At 42.1% G+C, this 18,217-nt stretch overlaps 2 protein-coding genes across 2 annotated transcripts in view; one reads left to right on the top strand and one right to left on the bottom strand.

Annotated features, from left to right (window-relative positions):
* The window catches only part of C1H11orf65 (chromosome 1 C11orf65 homolog), a 31,817-nt gene that overhangs the window by 4,458 nt on the left and 9,142 nt on the right, over positions 1–18,217 (top strand). The window contains exons 2-6 of the mRNA XM_073338981.1: positions 1,908–1,986; positions 3,172–3,264; positions 4,684–4,737; positions 7,249–7,452; positions 11,010–11,143. Coding sequence (XP_073195082.1) covers positions 1,918–1,986; positions 3,172–3,264; positions 4,684–4,737; positions 7,249–7,452; positions 11,010–11,143 — 554 coding nt within the window. The 5' untranslated portion in view covers positions 1,908–1,917. The remainder of the gene's footprint in view (positions 1–1,907; positions 1,987–3,171; positions 3,265–4,683; positions 4,738–7,248; positions 7,453–11,009; positions 11,144–18,217) is intronic.
* ATM (ATM serine/threonine kinase) overlaps positions 5,729–18,217 on the bottom strand; it is a 151,962-nt gene continuing 139,473 nt past the window's right edge. Inside the window, exon 63 of the mRNA XM_073338919.1 lies at positions 5,729–6,022. Coding sequence (XP_073195020.1) covers positions 6,001–6,022 — 22 coding nt within the window. The 3' untranslated portion in view covers positions 5,729–6,000. The remainder of the gene's footprint in view (positions 6,023–18,217) is intronic.

Here is an 18,217-nt window from a genome sequence, read left to right as displayed (position 1 = left end):
GCTCAGGGAAAGAGGCAGAGCCGGGGTGAGGATTTGGGGAAGGAGTTGGAATATTGGCAGGGAGGGTGCAGAGTTGGGGCAGGGACTTTGGGGAAGGGGTTGGAATGGGGGTGGGTCCTCATGGAAGGGATGGAGTGGGGGCAGAGAGGGGGTTGAATACCCACGGGAAACAGGGGAATTGAGCACCTATGGTGGGTCAGACAGACAAAGAAAACGTAAAGCAGGAAGGAGAACACAGGGTCAGGCATTTGGAAGGAGAAGAGAATTTTTGACTACAGGACCAGTCAAAGCTGAGAAACTGGCTGTAGGAGAGATAGACTCTGGGCCAGGAGCAGATTTACCATGAAAGAAACCATGTGGTGGCATGGGGCCCCCAATAGGAGGCCCCCCAAAATGCAGGACAAATCTCATCTGACAAACTGCCCCTGAGTCCCGGACGGCGGTGCAGCAGGGCTCAGGCAGGTAGGCTGCCTGCATGCCGTGGCCAGTGGCTCCACACTGCTCCCGGAAGCGGACAGCTGCTGGCATATCTCTGCGTGACCCTAGTGGTGGGGGGGAGGCTCTGCGCGCTGCCCTTGCTCCGGGCGGCGCACGGAAACCCATTTCCCCCAAGAGGCGCGCAGAGATCCCTGCCCACTCTGCCTCCCTCCCTGCAATAACCTCAGGGCTGCCCAAGAAGCAGCTGATGCCGCTGGCCCCAGGGGCTGCCGGAGCAACAGTGGTCCCAGAGCAGCAGCGGTCCCAGGGGCCACCCTGGAGGCCATTGGAGCAGCAGCCCCCGGGGGCCTCGGAGAGCAGTCAGCCCCTGCCACCAGAGCAGTGGTATCCCAGGGTTCCCCAGAGCAGTGGTGCTCCGGGCTCCAAGAGCTACTAAGTTTTAGTCGGGGTATTTATAGTAAAAGTCATGGACAGGTCACGGGCCATGAATTTTTGTTTATTGCCCGTGACCTGTCCATGACTTTTACTAAAAATACCCGTGAAGATATCTTAATCTTACATATGAGAGAATGAGATCTACTAGTTCTAAAATCTACTAGTTCTACTAGTTGTAAAATCTTAAAGATGATAAGAAACAACCAGTTCAATTCACTATCTACAGCTAATAATTCCATTATTTAATAAATTAGATAGTTTTAATTGCAAAACATATTTTGATAAATGTAGCACATTTTTAATATAATTTGAATTTCCATCCAAATAGAGCTTGCCACAAATCACAAGTTAAAAAAATATCATCTAGTAAATAAGAAATGTATCATTCACCATTTTCTACATAATAAAAAATGTAAAAATTAAGACTCTGTATAAATATATGTTTAGCTCTATAATTGCTTAAATTAATGGAGATAAATATAGCATATTGTCCTGGTGAGCAAAAAGAAGCACCAAATTTAGTGTAAAGGCCATATTTAGTTGCAAATCCAACCAATGATAATCACCCTTTCTTCAGGTTTCCTGCTTGCTGATTTAAATCATGATTAAAATCAGTTATTTAAATCACTTTGATTTCAAGCAGTACACCCATGCTGAATGCAATTGTGCATGGCCATCGTTGAAAAGCAGGTATTGTTTTTTGTCTGTATCTGTATTTCAGTTACTTATCCAAATTCTATGAATTATTTAATTTTGTAATTTCTACCTAAGATTACTGCTCTAGAGGGGATATAAATTAGTTAGAGAAACTAGTTATTGATGAGTAACCTATTTTTTCTCCATCTTAATTCAAGTCTTAAAAGCTAATGTGGGTGAGGTAACACAGCTACAACAACATTTTTAAAAGACACATTTTTTTAAAAGTGTTTTTTTTACCAGATACTTACTTTAAACTGGTTATAAAAGAAAAAGGGCGTGAAAATAGCAACTGAGGCAGTATTGAATAGTTGTGAACAATAGCCTTATTGTTTTAGGCATTTGTAAATGTCAATGGAAGAAGACAAACAGAACCATGCTGCAAGAGTCATTCAGAGGTGCTGGAAAAGATGTATTGTGAGTGTGAAGCACTATTTTATGTTTAATCATTTTTTTAATCCTTAAACACTTAAGTAACAATTTTGATATTTTTCTCCTCTATAAACCAAAATGGTGATGGAAAGTTTGCCATGAGCAGGAACTCCAGGGGTGTGAATCCCCCTTCCAGTACAGCTGTCCCCACACATAGGGCTGATGCTGACCATAAAACTTAATAGAGAGTTAACGATCCACAGAAGCCTGCATATACAGTATATTACAAATTATATGTAATTTTATATTGTCAAAAGCCAGTAGAATTCCATAGCTGCCACAAGAAAAAAAATCACATCACATTACCAAAGGGCGGTGGTGTATTAATATAGGTGGAATGTGTGGGCTTCCTTCAGGGGTGTTTTGGTCTTTTTATTCTGTGTTCTGCACAGTCTACAGTAGCGCATAGCATGCAGTGAGGCACTGATTACAATAGCTTTAGGAACAGAGGGACAGCCCTCATCAGGAGGGTGGGTGACTTCTGTATTACTGGGGAAAGTTGCCATTTAAAGTGTTATAAGTTGTTAATGATGGGATGATGGTAAAGAGAAGCAAAGGAGGAAGCTGGACAGAAATGGGAAGTATAAAAGGCACTTAGATACCATGGTGATAACCTAGTTCACAGAGAAAGAAATGGACAGACTTTTAAAAAGTTATTGTAAAGGTAATCCCCTAAATCCAAAGCTGAGGAATAAAAGGTGGTCTCGTTGGGAGTCTTACCAAAGAGATCTTTTCAAAGGTAACTATGGTAAATTAGGAGATTTAGATGCTCTCCTTTAAAATTTCCCCTAGTATATGGCAGCAATTCCATGCTTTAATTTGTATCTATATGCATTTCTTTCTCTGAAAGCTCTCTCACTTTTAACTCACTCTGACTTAATACCAAAATAAACAATATAAACTTATTTTTTCAAATATGCACTTTGTTACACACATTTGACTGAATTCAGCAGTGCTGTAATGCTATTAACTTCACTCTTAAGGGCTGGGATGACTACAGCAGGCACAAGTTTAACTCTGTGAGGCCATTTGATGGATTGTGCCCCACACTGTCCTAAATTCTGTGTGATTTGGCATGGGGAAACCCTGAACAGTGTCATAACTATGTTCAAAATCTGGAAAAACTCCAGGGACAATAGTTTTTCTTGGTATATTTATACTTCTCTACAGAATGTCCGAGTCTTTCAATACTACAAAGAACTGATAGGCTTTAGAGGAGTTGGGGACCCTCATCTTCTGATGAAATGCATTGACCCTAGAGAGGTAAGCGCTGTATTTACTGATGTATTTTCATTGCTATATCTGTGTACATGTTACACACATACTGTACAATATAGTTCAGGGTGTTAGTGTTTTAATTTTAGTTTGTCTCACTGTCGTTTATTTGGGGCATAGTATTGGGAGACAAGGATCATTACAGCATTATAAATCAAATACAGTTTTTGACTGTTCCATCATTTGAATTCCAAGATTTACTGATGTAGGATACTTTGTGGATTGAACACAACCAAAACTATGTGCCAGAAAAGAAATATATAGTAGTTACAAAAGAAAGTATCAGTAAATAACAAAAGTAAAAGCATATCCAAGCTAGAATTAGAGGGAAAAAGGAAAGGAGAAGGCTGAGCCCATAGAAGTCAGTTGTTTTCTAGGAATTAAGGACACCAACTCATTTCATATAGAGAGGCCATTTAATAGCTAACAGATGGTAAAAGGCATTTTGGGTCCAATCTGACTCATACTGTTTCAGGCCAAGCCTGATTATTTTCAGAGCATGTTGTAAAAATCATCTTTCCACAAAAACCTTTGTGTAATAAATTGCCCCAAGGCATTAGTCACATATGAAATGCTGACTGGATAAAAACAGTGGTCCATCTAGACCAGTATCTAATGCTTGAGTGGATGTGCAAAAAAAAGTGCAGTAGGCAGTTATAGAAAAACCCAACCCTCAGGAAAGTTTCTTCCTCTCCCTCAATAGCTAGAGGCTGACTTGTGGTCAGATGTCTGAGAGTTTTTTATCGCTTCCAGAACTCTTGCTTACTTTAAAAAAATATTTATTGTTGTCACTCCGAATATTCGCATTATCCATATAAATGCCTTATTCCTCCTTGGAAGAAATACTAAAACAAGAACAAAAGTGAAAGAGAAAATCTCCTCCCTCACCCTAAAAAAACAATTAAACAAAAAACAGTAATATAAAGAAGAAGTGAGGAAGAGAGTCAATTATAGACATCATTCTGTGAACCCTACTTATTGTTTCTTGTCCTCAGATGCTATGGTGATGGATATCTTAAGTACATATGGAGAAAATTTAATGAAAGCCATTGCTCTCCCACCTTTACTTGTTTGCTTCTTGCATGCCACAGTATGATGTCCACACTATACTGCAGAGAGCAGAATGAGGCCCATTATTCTGCCTTTTAAACTTTTTACATACTTCAATTTATAGATGAAAGTCTTTTTCATCTAGAAAACATGGCACTTCCATAAGAATAAAATATCAACCTATTTATATTGTGTGCATCCCTATTAATATGATATTGGACTTATGTCAGAGAAGAATCTAAACACATCTTTATGTATGACAAACTAAGTTATTTAACTGTCCATTACTGTATCTTTCTGTCTTGATTTCTCAGGACTATGGAAGCTTCGTGGATTAATGTCTTTTTCTTCTTGCAGGCAGAGTTACTAGATGCTGCAGCAGGTGTTTATATCCGATTCAGACTAGGTGGTGTAAGTAGCGTTTTAAAGAATATTGAAATATTGACATTCATTCTATATCTAGGTAATCACAACTTAATGGACTTATATTAATTGTATTCTAACAAACTAGCAAGGTTAGTATTTTTTAACCAGGGTTCCTGAAATTAGCTTCCTAAATCCATTCTTAAGCATCTGACTAATTGATCTGACATTTCAGCTGGATTTGTGGGTGCTCTCACTGCTATGGAGGTGCAGGGGTGCAATCCTGGCCTTATTGATGTCAAGGGGAGTTTTTCCAGTGGTTTCAATGGGACCAGAATTTCACCCCAAGACTTTATTTAAGTGACTTAATTGAAAATTTTGACCCAAGAGTCTGCTTAGATTTTGGCCTTAAGTATTTGCCTATTGGTATTATACAGCTGAACAGTCACTCTGGAATAGCACAAGCCCTGTGTAAGAGTCTCCTGCTTTCAAAATATCTAATACAGGATTGTAAATCTATTGCTACAGCACTTGAAATAGCTGGAGAGAAGCTGATTTATTGCTAGGTTTTAGAGTAGTGAAGTCAGCTGTAGCTCATGAAAGCTTATGCTCAAATAAATTGGTTAGTCTCTAAGGTGTCACAAGTACTACTTTTCTTTTTGTGATTTATTGCTAACATTCTTCCCTGCTGTCTGGCTAACAATTTCTAGTAAACTGTATTTGGCAGACTTCTACCCTGTAATTATTTGGTTTCTGCTCCTGACCTACTCTTCCCTGTCTAATTCCAACTTATGAATAATACAACATTAGTAAACCTCACCTTGATGACATATGATATTAATAAAACAGTTTGCTCTCTGGTGGAAGGCACAGTGTAGTGCTCAAGGTCCTGAGCTGATTTATTCCTTACAGGATTATCCGGTTCAGTGAAAGTAAACATGGAGGTGGATGAAGTTTTTAGATTGGAATTATGGAGCCAACATATTCTTTTCTTTACTTACCAAACATTGGCACCATGACAAAATATAAATTTGAAAAATGATTATTTTAATCAGAACTGTCCTAACATTTTAAGCTGTAGTATTTGCAATATATTTACAAGACAGTCCAATATGACCTTATATTTCTAGGTTTCCATCTCTCATGCTAGAGACACATACACGATTATCTTGCATCATAACATTTTCCATCTAAAAAGTAATATTAGCACAGGGAGAGAATGTATGCTTCAATTACCTATTACTCCTCTTTAAAAGTTCTTTAACTCCCTCACAGGTTGTCAGTCTTTCTCCATCCCCTCCATGTCAGTCTTCACAATGGGCATTCAGGAGTTCTAGAAAGAAAAATCATGGGTTAGACAGAATTTTTCCCTTTCTCATCTATTTACTACTAAGAGATTTAGACTATGGAAACAAGGCTGCTAATCTATATATTTCAACTGAGAACATACCAGATGGACCAGGACTTGTCATTGAAATTACAGCACCTCTGACTGAGAGAGTGGGTTGCTTGAAACCAAACCAACAAAAAAACCCTCTCAGTTCTTTAAAATCTATTTAGCCATCCACACAGCAAAATTAGTTTCACTGCAGAAATTATTACAGGTTATAATCTAATTTATTAATGTATTTTCTCATCTTTAGATCATCAGTAAGGTCCATTACGTAAAAGTATTAATTTGCATGTACCTAGCACCTTTTATTTAAGGTTGCCAAATTGCTTTTCAGACTAACTAATCCTCAGAATAGGCATCTGAGAGAGAGGTAAATTATTATCTCTATTTTACAGACAGGAAAACTGATTAAAAGAAAGGTTATATGACTTACTAAATTCACACAAAGAGTTTGCAGTTTATCTGGAAGTAAAACCCACAAATACAGATTCACAGTCTCTGTTATAGCTACTGTGCATGCTTAACTTTTCATTTAAAATATTTTTTCTCTTCCCAATAAACTTCCTTCATTCAGTTCAGAAAAATAAACATTATAAAAGAAACAATAAATGCCCATAAATGTTGTGTATGCTTGTGACAACACACCAAAGACCTTGCACTCACTTAGAGTCAATGGAAAAACTCCCACTGATTTTACGGAGTTGAGGACTGCATCTTTAATTTCACTCAGAATTGTAATCAGCCAATCAAATCTAATTTCAGCCTGTCCTGTATGGTGTTAAGCTATATTGAAATGGGTAAAGGAACTGTTTCATGGCTTTTGTAAACCCGTTTCTGTCAATAGGGTTAGACAAGGTATTAATCTGACAATTTTTAAAAAGTAGGAACATTTGTTTATAACAGGTTTCAGAGTAACAGCCATGTTAGTCAGTATTCGCAAATAGAAAAGGAGTACTTGTGGCACTTTAGGGACTAACCAATTTATTTGAGCATAAGCTTTCGTGAGCTACAGCGCATCCGATGAAGTGAGCTGTAGCTCACGAAAGCTTATGCTCAAATAAATTGGTTAATCTCTAAGGTGCCACAAGTACTGCTTTTCTTTTTGTTTATAACAGACACTGTCACTAACTGGATCTCTCACTTTCAAGTGTGATATTTCTTTACAGACTAAATATCCTCCAAGTATATATTACAAAATATTCACTCATAGACCCATCGTGGATATGTGTGCTAATAGCCCTAAAGATTATACAAAGCCAGCATACAAACAGCTGCTGCCAGAGGCTATTCATGGACAGATTTGGAAAGATGACCGTAATGGCTGGTACAAGCGTGTGGAGAATAATGGTTGGAGACTTCTTTCGATCAGAGTAAGCAAAGAATAGCATTTAAATTTTTTCTTTAAAATGTTAACTTCTTTTTCTTACATAACCTACACATTATAGAGATTTAATTTCACTCACTATATGGATCACTTCATAATGTATGGGATCTTTATTTCCATTTGAAATAATGACCTATGGCAATAGTCACTCCCTGTGAGATGTTATAATACTATCGTCATCATTTATTTATAACATGTTCCTCATCACCAGGTCACTGAACAACATAATAAATAGAATATGATTGAATTACCATAAGTACCGTACTACAAGATCATGTGCTGGGTATGAAATAAACCTGTTTATTAAAGTACAATATAATACTTAAATATTAAAATACAATTTCATACTTCTCCATATTAAGGTATAATTTTGTTTGGATTAAAAATCTGTGAGAGGAGTCAATGTACTTTTCTCTAATACAATGTATAGCTTGAAATATAAAAAATATTGAAATTATGTTATGTTAAAATTATGTCTTGTTAAATTCTTTTGGAAATAATTGGTAATATTTTTAAAAGTGAAAGGTTTGTACAAACATAACACAGAGTAATTACAGAATTTAATTAGTTATTCAGGGAATTATTTGGACCCCAAGAATGACTATGAAAAGAAAACTCCATTTCAAGTATCAATCATGAGATGATTTAGGGCTGGATTACTTGGTATCTGAAGGTTTGTGGAGGTAAAGGCAGGTCTAAGCCACCTTTCTGTCTTCCCTGTCCTGAGTCTGAGCTTGCAAGTTAGAGCAACCACAGGGCTGCACTAATGAATAGAATTCCTTTTTGGATATGATACACAGCATTACAACATTTAAATAATTTCTAATACACTGCATAATGACATGAATCATTCAATGTGACATCATCAGAAGTCTTCTCTAATCCTATTATTCTAACTTACTCCACTTCTTCACACCTTTAGCTCATCCTGTCCAGCCGCCTCTTCCAAGCAGGCATTTTGATGAGGTTGTTGAAGACAGTATACCAGTCTCCTCATTTCTGTCTGTTCCTCCTTTTTTATTTACCAATCACTTTTCCCACTTCCTAAGTGCCTGAACCCATATAACATTAGACCAGTGGGTCTTAAGTGTGGTGGATTGAGGGTATGCCATCCAATTTACTTCAACCTTCCACCCCCATCCCATCCCTCTTCAGGGACCACTCTCGCAAGATTGCCCTTCAGTGGGAGGTTCAATCTCTTCTTCAGACAGGGCCATAGAGGAAGTACTGTTGGACCTCAGAGGACAAGGCTTTTATTCCCATTATTCCCTGATCCCCAAGTCAAAGGAGGCCTCAGGCTCATCTTAGATGTAAGAGAGTTGAACAAATTGCAGAAGAAAATAAAATTCCGCCTGGTTACCCCAGTGACAATTATTCTTTCCCTGGAATAAGGAGACTGGTATGATGCCCTCAACTTGAGGGATGCTTACTTCCATAGCACAATATGTCCCAACCATAGAAAGTTTCTCAGGTTTGGGGTGAATGGTTGACACTATCAGTTCACAGTATGTCCTTTCCGCCTGGCAGCTGCTCCTCAGGTATTCACAAAGTGCATGACAATGGTAGCAGGTCATCTTCAAAAATTAGGTGTCCATAAGTTCTCATACCTGGATGATTGGTTGATCAGAGGTCAATCAGAATCTCAGGTCCTCTCCAGCATATCCACTGCTCTATCCATATTCAGTGCTCTGGAGCTCTTAGGGAGCAGAGAAAAATCAATACTGAGGCCTGTACAGACAATAGAATTCATTGGAGCAGTCCTCGACTCCACAAAACAGGTTTGAAACCATTCAGAACCTAGTACTTCAAATGAAAGCTTACCGCTCACAACAGCATGCAGGTTCCTCCGCCTGTTAGGTCACATGGCAGCATGTATCTATGTAGTGCAATACACCAGACTGCGACTCAGGATACTACAGACATAGCTAGCATTATTATTTGCCCCAAATTGTCACCACTTGGATAAGGTGGGTCAAGTGCCAGAGCTAGTCCTGTTGTCTCTGGATTGGTGGACAGACCCTCTAAAAGTTTGTGTGGGCATTCCCTTCCTTCCCACGCTGCCAACACTCACTCTAGCCACGCACGCATCATCTCTAGGTTTGGGGGCTCATATTGGATCCCTGAAGACTCAAGGACTCTGGTCATCTCAGGACCTAGAGGCTCACATAAATGTCAGGGAGTTAAAAGCAGTACGTCTATCCTGCTCAACCTTCCTCCCCTACATATGCGGGGAAGGTATGTATAATATGACAGACAATTCAGTGACTATATTTTATATAAACAATCAAGGAGGGGCATGGTCAACCCAGCTCTGCAAGGAGGCAGTTCCCCTCTGGGTCTTCTGTATAACCAACTCGATTCACCTCAAAACTGTTTTCCTTCCAGGGAAGCAGAGCACACTGGCAGATCAGCTGAGCAGATCGTTACCAAGCAACACAAGTGGAATTGACATGTGCAGTCACTCAAAGAAGAAACGGTTACCTACCTTTCTATTACAGTTGTTCTTTGAGCTGTGTGGCACATGTCTATTCCGTGAGCCAACCATCTTCCCCTCTATATCAGAGTACATCCAGTTTGAAGGAACCGAGGGAGGTCAGGAGCAGCTCCGCCCTCTTACATCAGCGTGCAGTCATGCACAGCAACAGGAGGGCATTTGAGCCACCCCAATGGGTACTGCTGGGGGGGAAAAATTTCCGACATTTGTGCACGAGGTGTGCACACACCTACAGTGGAAAGGACATATGCAACACATCTTGAAGAACAACAGTTACGGAGATATAGGTAACCTTTTCCTTCCATAATAATAAGACTTTGCATATACATAGCGACACCTTTCACCCAAAGATCTCCAAGTACTTTACAAAAGTGGGCAAATGTTACTATCTCTATTTTACAAATGAGGAAACTGAGGGGCAAAGAAGTTAAGTGACTTGCATAGGTCACAGAGAGTCAGTGGTGGTGTAGGGAATAGGAATCAAACTTCTGACTCACGTTCTCTTATTCTAGGCATAAAACCATGCTGCTTATTTCTGCCCTCTTCCCTATTACATCTATCCCTATGCCTATTCCTTTAAGCCTGTCGGGTGGTAGCCTCTGAGTAATAGTTCTGGAGCTTCTCAGAGAAACCTAATCTGTGTTTGGCCATTATTTGTGTGATTATTATATTACTTCTCAGTATGTTATCCATGAGATTTTTCTCTCCACTATATTAAACAGATTATCAGCAATTTAAGAATCAGCACTCTTTTTATGCAAAAATTTACTAAGGCAAGGCACAATTACCATTGAATTAATGTTTGGAAGAGAAAGTATACTCCTTGCATGTTTAACCTTGTGTCTCTCAAGTTACCGACAGGATAATGTATCTTATGCTGAACAGATAAGCAAAACAGGCAAGTGGTAAGTCTTTAATGATTCTCAATGTAAAGGATCAATCATGGGGTTTATAAATGAGAAGACATGGCCAGGGGTGTAGTGGGGAAGAAAATCAGTAATGGTGTTTTTGTGAAACTAGTCCAAACAATACATCACATTTGCCAGTAGTTTTGGAGGACCATAGATCCTGTAACTGCTGAGGACAACACAAAGGAAAAGGAATTCCATTACTCTAAGCTGAAGAGGAAACAAGACATTGACCAGAGAAGAAAAAGGAGAAAAATTGAATGGATGACAAAAATGTGAGTTGATGCAATTTTCAGACTTATGTTTCTGGGCATGATTAGAGTGGTATTCTGGTCATGGGTCTTTTCAGAAATCATTAGCTTTCATGGCTAAATTATCTTAAAACACCATGTAACTGTGTTATAAGTAATGAAGTTGTATATCACTACCAAGTCCTGTTGAACCTCCAAATGGAGCTAGTTCCATTTGGGGCAGCAGGATATTGCCTCTTCTATATCTGAGGCTGGATAGCTCCTGCAGGAGCTATTATTTTATTGGCTAGATCCCTCTGCAGCTATGCAATGGCGGCTGTGGAGGCAACGCAGAAGGAGGTGATGTGACCTTGGGCTGTACTATCTCCCATGTGGATTTCCGCATAAATATCTGGGAGCATAGAGAAAGACAGCATCACAGAGGGTGATAGTTCTTCCCAGTTCTATTCAGAAAAGAGGAACTCCACATATAGGCAGCTTCCTCTTCTGCTTGTAGATCACTGCCCCCATCATCTCTAGAATATAGCACCTCCTGCCCCCAGGAATTTTCATCTTATTTCCCAGAGAAGATCACCCATATCTGGAATGGCTGTATAAGCCACCAGGAGCAAGCTGAGAACAAGATCAGAAACATAACATCTTCATTCTAAGACACCAACCTATACACACAAACAATAGTCATTGAATCACTGAGTGCAAGCAGGGTCACCATCTGTGACAAGGACAACTGCTGTTGCTATATGGTAGGTTTGTATGGAATACCACAGAGCATTCCTAACCGAGATTGCCAATACTTCATTTAATAAGAGAAATCTACCATGCAGCCTAAAAAGGGCAATAGTCTAACCAGAACCAAAAAAACATTGCTCGACACTCATGACCTCGCAGCTATGGCCAGCGTCTAGTCTCCTTTTCTAAGCAAACTAATGAAGAAACTAGCAAAACACAGTCTCCAATGGGTCCTATCAATTGCCAGAATCCTGGCTCCATCTCAGTAAGGCTTCAGACCAGGCCACAATACAGACACATCACTTGTTGCTCTATTAATGACATTCTTTGGGCCATAGATAAGGGAAGATCATCCATGGTCATCCTGTTGGACCTCTCTGACATTTGTTACTGCTGATCACTAAACTCTCTAGTCCAGCCTCTAAGAACGTGCAGGGTTGGAAGGTCACACCCTGAAATAACTCAGGTCCTTCCTTTTAGGTCCTTCCAAACCAATAGCTACTTATGGGCAATTGTTTATCCACCTCCAAGGTCCTGACCAGTGGAATCCCACAAAATCTCCGCTATATGATTTAACGTCTATATTGAACCATGTTAAATAGGTAGGAAGGCAGATAGAGCAATCATCTCTAATGCTAACACAATGGAAGAAAAGTTGTGGCTCTCAAGCCAAATAGATATCAACATTTTTATAACCCCCGCTTGAGTAGGCCAAATTTTATAGTCTATTTTCTGAAGAGAGAAAACAAATTATTCCTTGGCATTAACCGTTGTTTCAGGATCAGGTGGGCATGTGTAAAAAGTACACAATTGCAATTCCAAGTGCCTCCATCACCAAACAGGCATACCACTGGATGTCATTTAACTGGACATTCATTTTATTTTAAAGATTACTACAAACTTAATTTATTAGAAAAAATATAGCATCCAGAGGTATGACTTTTAAATGGGAACATATTCACAGATTCTAAGGGTCAGAGAAATCTCTATGATCAGCTCCACTAGCCTGACTTCCTCCATAACATAGGCCATAGATTTATACAAGCCCTTATTGGCTTTTTTGAGAGGGATAACAGTATTGTGCTGCACATCACCAGTTCCAAACACATTGGCTTAACACAGATTAATCAGAATTAAGCTCACATACATCTATATTGTAATGCAGTACCCACTTCATCACATCTAAGGCCTTGTCTACACTACGAAATTAGGTCGAATTTATAGAAGTTGGTTTTGTACAAAGCGTTTTTATACAGTCGATTGTGTGTCCCTCCCACACAAATGCTCTAAGTGCATGTAGTCGGCTGTGTCCACAGTACCGAGGCAACCGTCGACCTCCGGAGTGTTGCACTGTGGGTAGCACAGTTCCCGCAGTCTCCGCCACCCATTTGAATTCTGGGTAGAAATCCCAATGCCTGATGGGGCTAAAACATTGTCACGGGTGGTTCTGAGTACATATCGTCACGCCCTCCCTCCCTCCATGAAAGCAATGGCAGACAATCGCTTTTCTGGGTTACCCGTGCAGACGCCATACCATGGCAAGCATGGAGCCCGCTCAGCTCACTGTCACCGTATGTTTTCTGGGTGCTGGCAGACGCGGTACTGCATTGCTACACAGCAGCAGTTTATTGCCTTTTGGCAGCAGACAGTGCAGTATGACTGGTAGTCGATGTAGTCCAGGGTGCTCTTTTAACTGACCTCGATGAGGTCAGGGGCACCTGGGCAAACATGGGAGTGACTCAGCCAGGTCATTTCCCTTTTAAGTTTCGTCTCATGGTGATTCAGTCCTACCAGCAGTGCACTTTTAATCAGCACCCAGGAGATGACGATGACCAGCAGTCATACTGCATCGTCTTCTACCGAGCACCCAGGAGATGACGATGGCTAGCGGTCGTACTGCATAGTCTGCTGCCAGCAAGATGTATAAAGATAGATGAAGTGGATCAAAACAAGAAATAGACCAGATCCAGGAAGTTTGTGGAAAGCGTAGGGGACAATTTCCTGGTGCAAGTGCTAGAGGAGCCAACTGGGGGGGAACTTTTCTTGACCTGCTGCTCACAAACCGGGAAGAATTAGTGGGGGAAGCAAAAGTGGATGGGAATCTGGGAGGCAGTGACCATGAGTTGGTTGAGTTCAGGATCCTGACACAGGGAAGAAAGGTAAGCAGCAGGATACGGACCCTGGACTTCAGGAAAGCAGACTTCGACTCCCTCAGGGAACGGATGGGTAGGATCCCCTGGGGGACTAACATGAAGGGGAAAGGAGTCCAGGAGAGCTGGCTGTATTTCAAGGAATCCCTGTTGAGGTTACAGGGACAAACCATCCCGATGAGTCGAAAGAATAGTAAATATGGCAGACGACCAGCTTGGCTTAACGGTGAAATCCTAGCGGATCTAAAACATAAAAAAGAAGCTTACAAGAAGTGGAAGGTTCGACATATGACCAGGGAAGAGTATAAAAATATTGCTCGGGCATGTAGGAATGAAATCAGGAGGGCCAAATCGCACCTGGAGCTGCAGCTAGCAAGAGATGTCAAGAGTAACAAGAAGGGTTTCTTCAGGTATATTGGCAACAAGAAGAAAGCCAAGGAAAGTGTGGGCCCCTTAATGAATGAGGGAGGCAACCTAGTGACAGAGGATGTGGAAAAAGCTAATGTACTCAATGCTTTTTTTGCCTCTGTCTTCACTAACAAGGTCAGCTCCCAGACTGCTGCGCTGGGCATCACAACATGGGGAGTAGATGGCCAGCCCTCTGTGGAGAAAGAGGTGGTTAGGGACTATTTAGAAGTCCATGGGGCTGGACAAGTTGCATCCGAGAGTGCTAAAGGAATTGGCGGCTGTGATTGCAGAGCCATTGGCCATTATCTTTTAAAACTCGTGGCGAACGGGGGAAGTCCCAGATGACTGGAAAAAGGCTGATGTAGTGCCAATCTTTAAAAAAGGGAAGAAGGAGGATCCTGGGAACTACAGGCCAGTCAGCCTCACCTCAGTCCCCAGAAAAATCATGGAGCAGGTCCTCAAGGAATCAATCCTGAAGCACTTACACGAGAGGAAAGTGATCAGGAACAGTCAGCATGGATTCACGAAGGGAAGGTCATGCCTGACTAATCTAATCGCCTTCTATGATGAGATTACTGGTTCTGTGGATGAAGGGAAAGCAGTGGATGTATTGTTTCTTGACTTTAGCAAAGCTTTTGACACGGTCTCCCACAGTATTCTTGTCAGCAAGTTAAGGAAGTATGGGCTGGATGAATGCACTATAAGGTGGGTAGAAAGTTGGCTAGATTGTCGGGCTCAACGGGTAGTGATCAATGGCTCCATGTCTAGTTGGCAGCTGGTATCAAGTGGAGTGCCCCAGGGGTCGGTCCTGGGGCCGGTTTTGTTCAATATCTTCATAAATGATCTGGAGGATGGTGTGGATTGCACTCTCAGCAAATTTGCAGATGATACTAAAATGGGAGGCGTGGTAGATACGCTGGAGGGCAGGGATAGGATACAGAGGGACCTAGACAAATTGGAGGGTTGGGCCAAAAGAAATCTGATGAGGTTCAATAAGGATAAGTGTAGGGTCCTGCACTTAGGACGGAAGAACCCAATGCACAGCTACTGACTAGGGACCGAACGGCTAGGCAGCAGTTCTACGGAAAAGGACCTGGGGTGACAGTGGACGAGAAGCTGGATATGAGTCAGCAGTGTGCCCTTGTTGCCAAGAAGGCCAATGGCATTTTGGGACGTATAAGTAGGGGCATAGCGAGCAGATCGAGGGACGTGATCGTTCCCCTTTATTCGACATTGGTGAGGCCTCATCTGGAGTACTGTGTCCAGTTTTGGGCCCCACACTACAAGAAGGATGTGGATAAATTGGAGAGAGTCCAGCGAAGGGCAACAAAAATGATTAGGGGTCTGGAACACATGAGTTATGAGGAGAGGCTGAGGGAACTGGGATTGTTTAGTCTGCAGAAGAGAAGAATGAGGGGGGATTTGATAGCTGCTTTCAACTACCTGAGAGGTGGTTCCAGAGAGGATGGTTCTAGACTATTCTTAGTGGTAGAAGAGGACAGGACAAGGAGTAATGGTCTCAAGTTGCAGTGGGGGAGGTTTAGGTTGGATATTAGGAAAAACTTTTTCACTAAGAGGGTGGTGAAACACTGGAATGCGTTACCTAGGGAGGTGGTAGAATCTCCTTCCTTAGAAGTTTTTAAGGTCAGGCTTGACAAAGCCCTGGCTGGGATGATTTAATTGGGGATTGGTCCTGCTTTGAGCAGGGGGTTGGACTAGATGATCTCCTGAGGTTCCTTCCAACCCTGATATTCTATGATTCTATGATTTGTTTTGTACTCATTTTCTCCACCCTCTCTCCGTGAAATCAACGGCCTGCTAAACCCAATTTTGAGTTCTATCCTTGAGGTTTTGAGTTCTATCCTTGAGGGGTCCATTCTGTTTCTTGTAAAACCACCCCCTTTGTTGATTTTAATTCCCTGTAAGCCAACCCTGTAAGCCATGTGGTCAGTCGCCCCTCCCTCCGTCAGAGCAACAGCAAACAATCATTTCGCACCCTTTTCCCTGGATTGCCCGAGCAGACGACATAGCACAGCAAGCATGGAGCCCGTTCAGCTCACTGCAGCAGTTATGACCATTGTAAACACTTCGCATATTATCGTGCAGTGTATGCAGAACCAGCACCTGAAAAACCAGGCGAAGAGGCGATGGCAGTGCGGTGATGAGGACATGAACACACTTTTCTCTAAAACTGCGTTCCCCCGCAATTTGGAGATCATGGTGTTAATGGGGCTGGCTTATGCCACGGAACGCTGATTCTGGGCCCGGGAAACAAGCACAGAGTGGTGGGACCGCATACTGTTGCAGGTCTGGGATGATTCCCAGTGGCTCCGAAACTTTCGCATGCGTAAGGGCACTTTCATGGAACTTTGTGACTTGCATTCCCCTGCCCTGAAGTGCAAGAATACCAAGATGAGAGCAGCCCTCACAGTTCACAAGCGAGTGGCAATAGCCCTGTGGAAGCTTGCAACGCCAGACAGCTGCCGGTCAATCGGTAATCCATTTGGAGTGGGCAAATCTACTATGGGGGTTGCTGTGATGCAAGTAGCCAATGCAATCATTGAGCTGCTGCTATCAAAGGTGGTGACTCTGGGAAATGTGCAGGTCATAGTGGATGGCTTTGCTGCAATGGGATTCCCTAACTGTGGTGGGGCTATAGACAGAACGCATATCCCTATTTTGGGACCGGAGCACCAGGGCAGCCAGTACATAAACCGCAAGGGGTACTTTTCAATGGTGCTGCAAGAACTGGTGGATCACAAGGGACGTTTCACCAACATCAACGTGGGATGGCGGGAAAGGTTCATGACGCTCGCGTCTTCAGGAACTCTGGTCTGTTTAAACGGCTGCAGGAAGGGATTTACTTCCCAGACCAGAAAATAACTGTTGGGGATGTTGAAATGCCTATAGTTATCCTTGGGGACCCAGCCTGTGCCTTAATGCCCTGGCTCATGAAGACGTACACAGGCACCCTGGACAGTAGTAAGGAGCTGTTCAACTAGAGGCTGAGCAAGTGCAGAATGGTGGTAGAGTGTGCATTTGGATGTTTAAAGGGTCACTGGCGCAGTTTACTGACTTGCTCAGACCTCAGTGAAACCAATATTCCCATTGTTATTATTGCTTGCTGTGTGCTCCACAATCTCTGTGGAGTAAGGGGGAGATGTTTATGGTGGGATGGGAGGTTGATGCAAATCATCTGGCCACTGAATACGCGCAGCCAGACACCAGGGCGGTTAGAAGAGCACAGCAGGAAGCAGTGCGCATCAGAGAAGCTTTGAAAACCAGTTTCATGACTGGCCAGTGTTCTATGTGACACTTTGGTTGTTTCTCCTTGATGAAAACCCGCCCCCTTGGTTGCCTCTAAATTCACTGTAAGTCACCCGCCCTCCCCGCTTCGATCACAGCTTGCTTGCAAAGGAAATAAAGTTACTATCATTTAAAAAACATGTATTCTTTATTAATTGATTACAAAAATAGGGAGATAACTCACAAGGTAGCCCAGGTGGGGTGTGGGAGGAGGGTAGGAGGGAAGGAAAAGACCACTTTAAAACTTGTTGAATGCCAGCCTTCTGTTGCTTGGGCTGTCCACTGGGGTGGAGTGGTTGGGTGCCCGGAGCCTCCCACCCCACGTTCTTGGGCATCTGGGTGAGGAGGCTATGGAACTTGGGGAAGACAGAGGGTGGTTAAGCAGGGGCTGCAGCAGCAGTCTGTGATCTTGCTGCCATTCATGAACCTCCACCAGACGCCAGAGCATGTCCATTTGATCCCGCAGTAGCCCCAGCGTTGCTCATGCCTCCTCTGATCTTCCTGC

The sequence above is a fragment of the Lepidochelys kempii genome, chromosome 1, assembly GCF_965140265.1.
Source record: "Lepidochelys kempii isolate rLepKem1 chromosome 1, rLepKem1.hap2, whole genome shotgun sequence".
NCBI classification, from domain to species: domain Eukaryota; kingdom Metazoa; phylum Chordata; order Testudines; family Cheloniidae; genus Lepidochelys; species Lepidochelys kempii.
The sequence above is the reverse complement of the archived record's forward strand: the minus strand, read 5'-3'. Positions and strand labels throughout refer to the sequence as shown.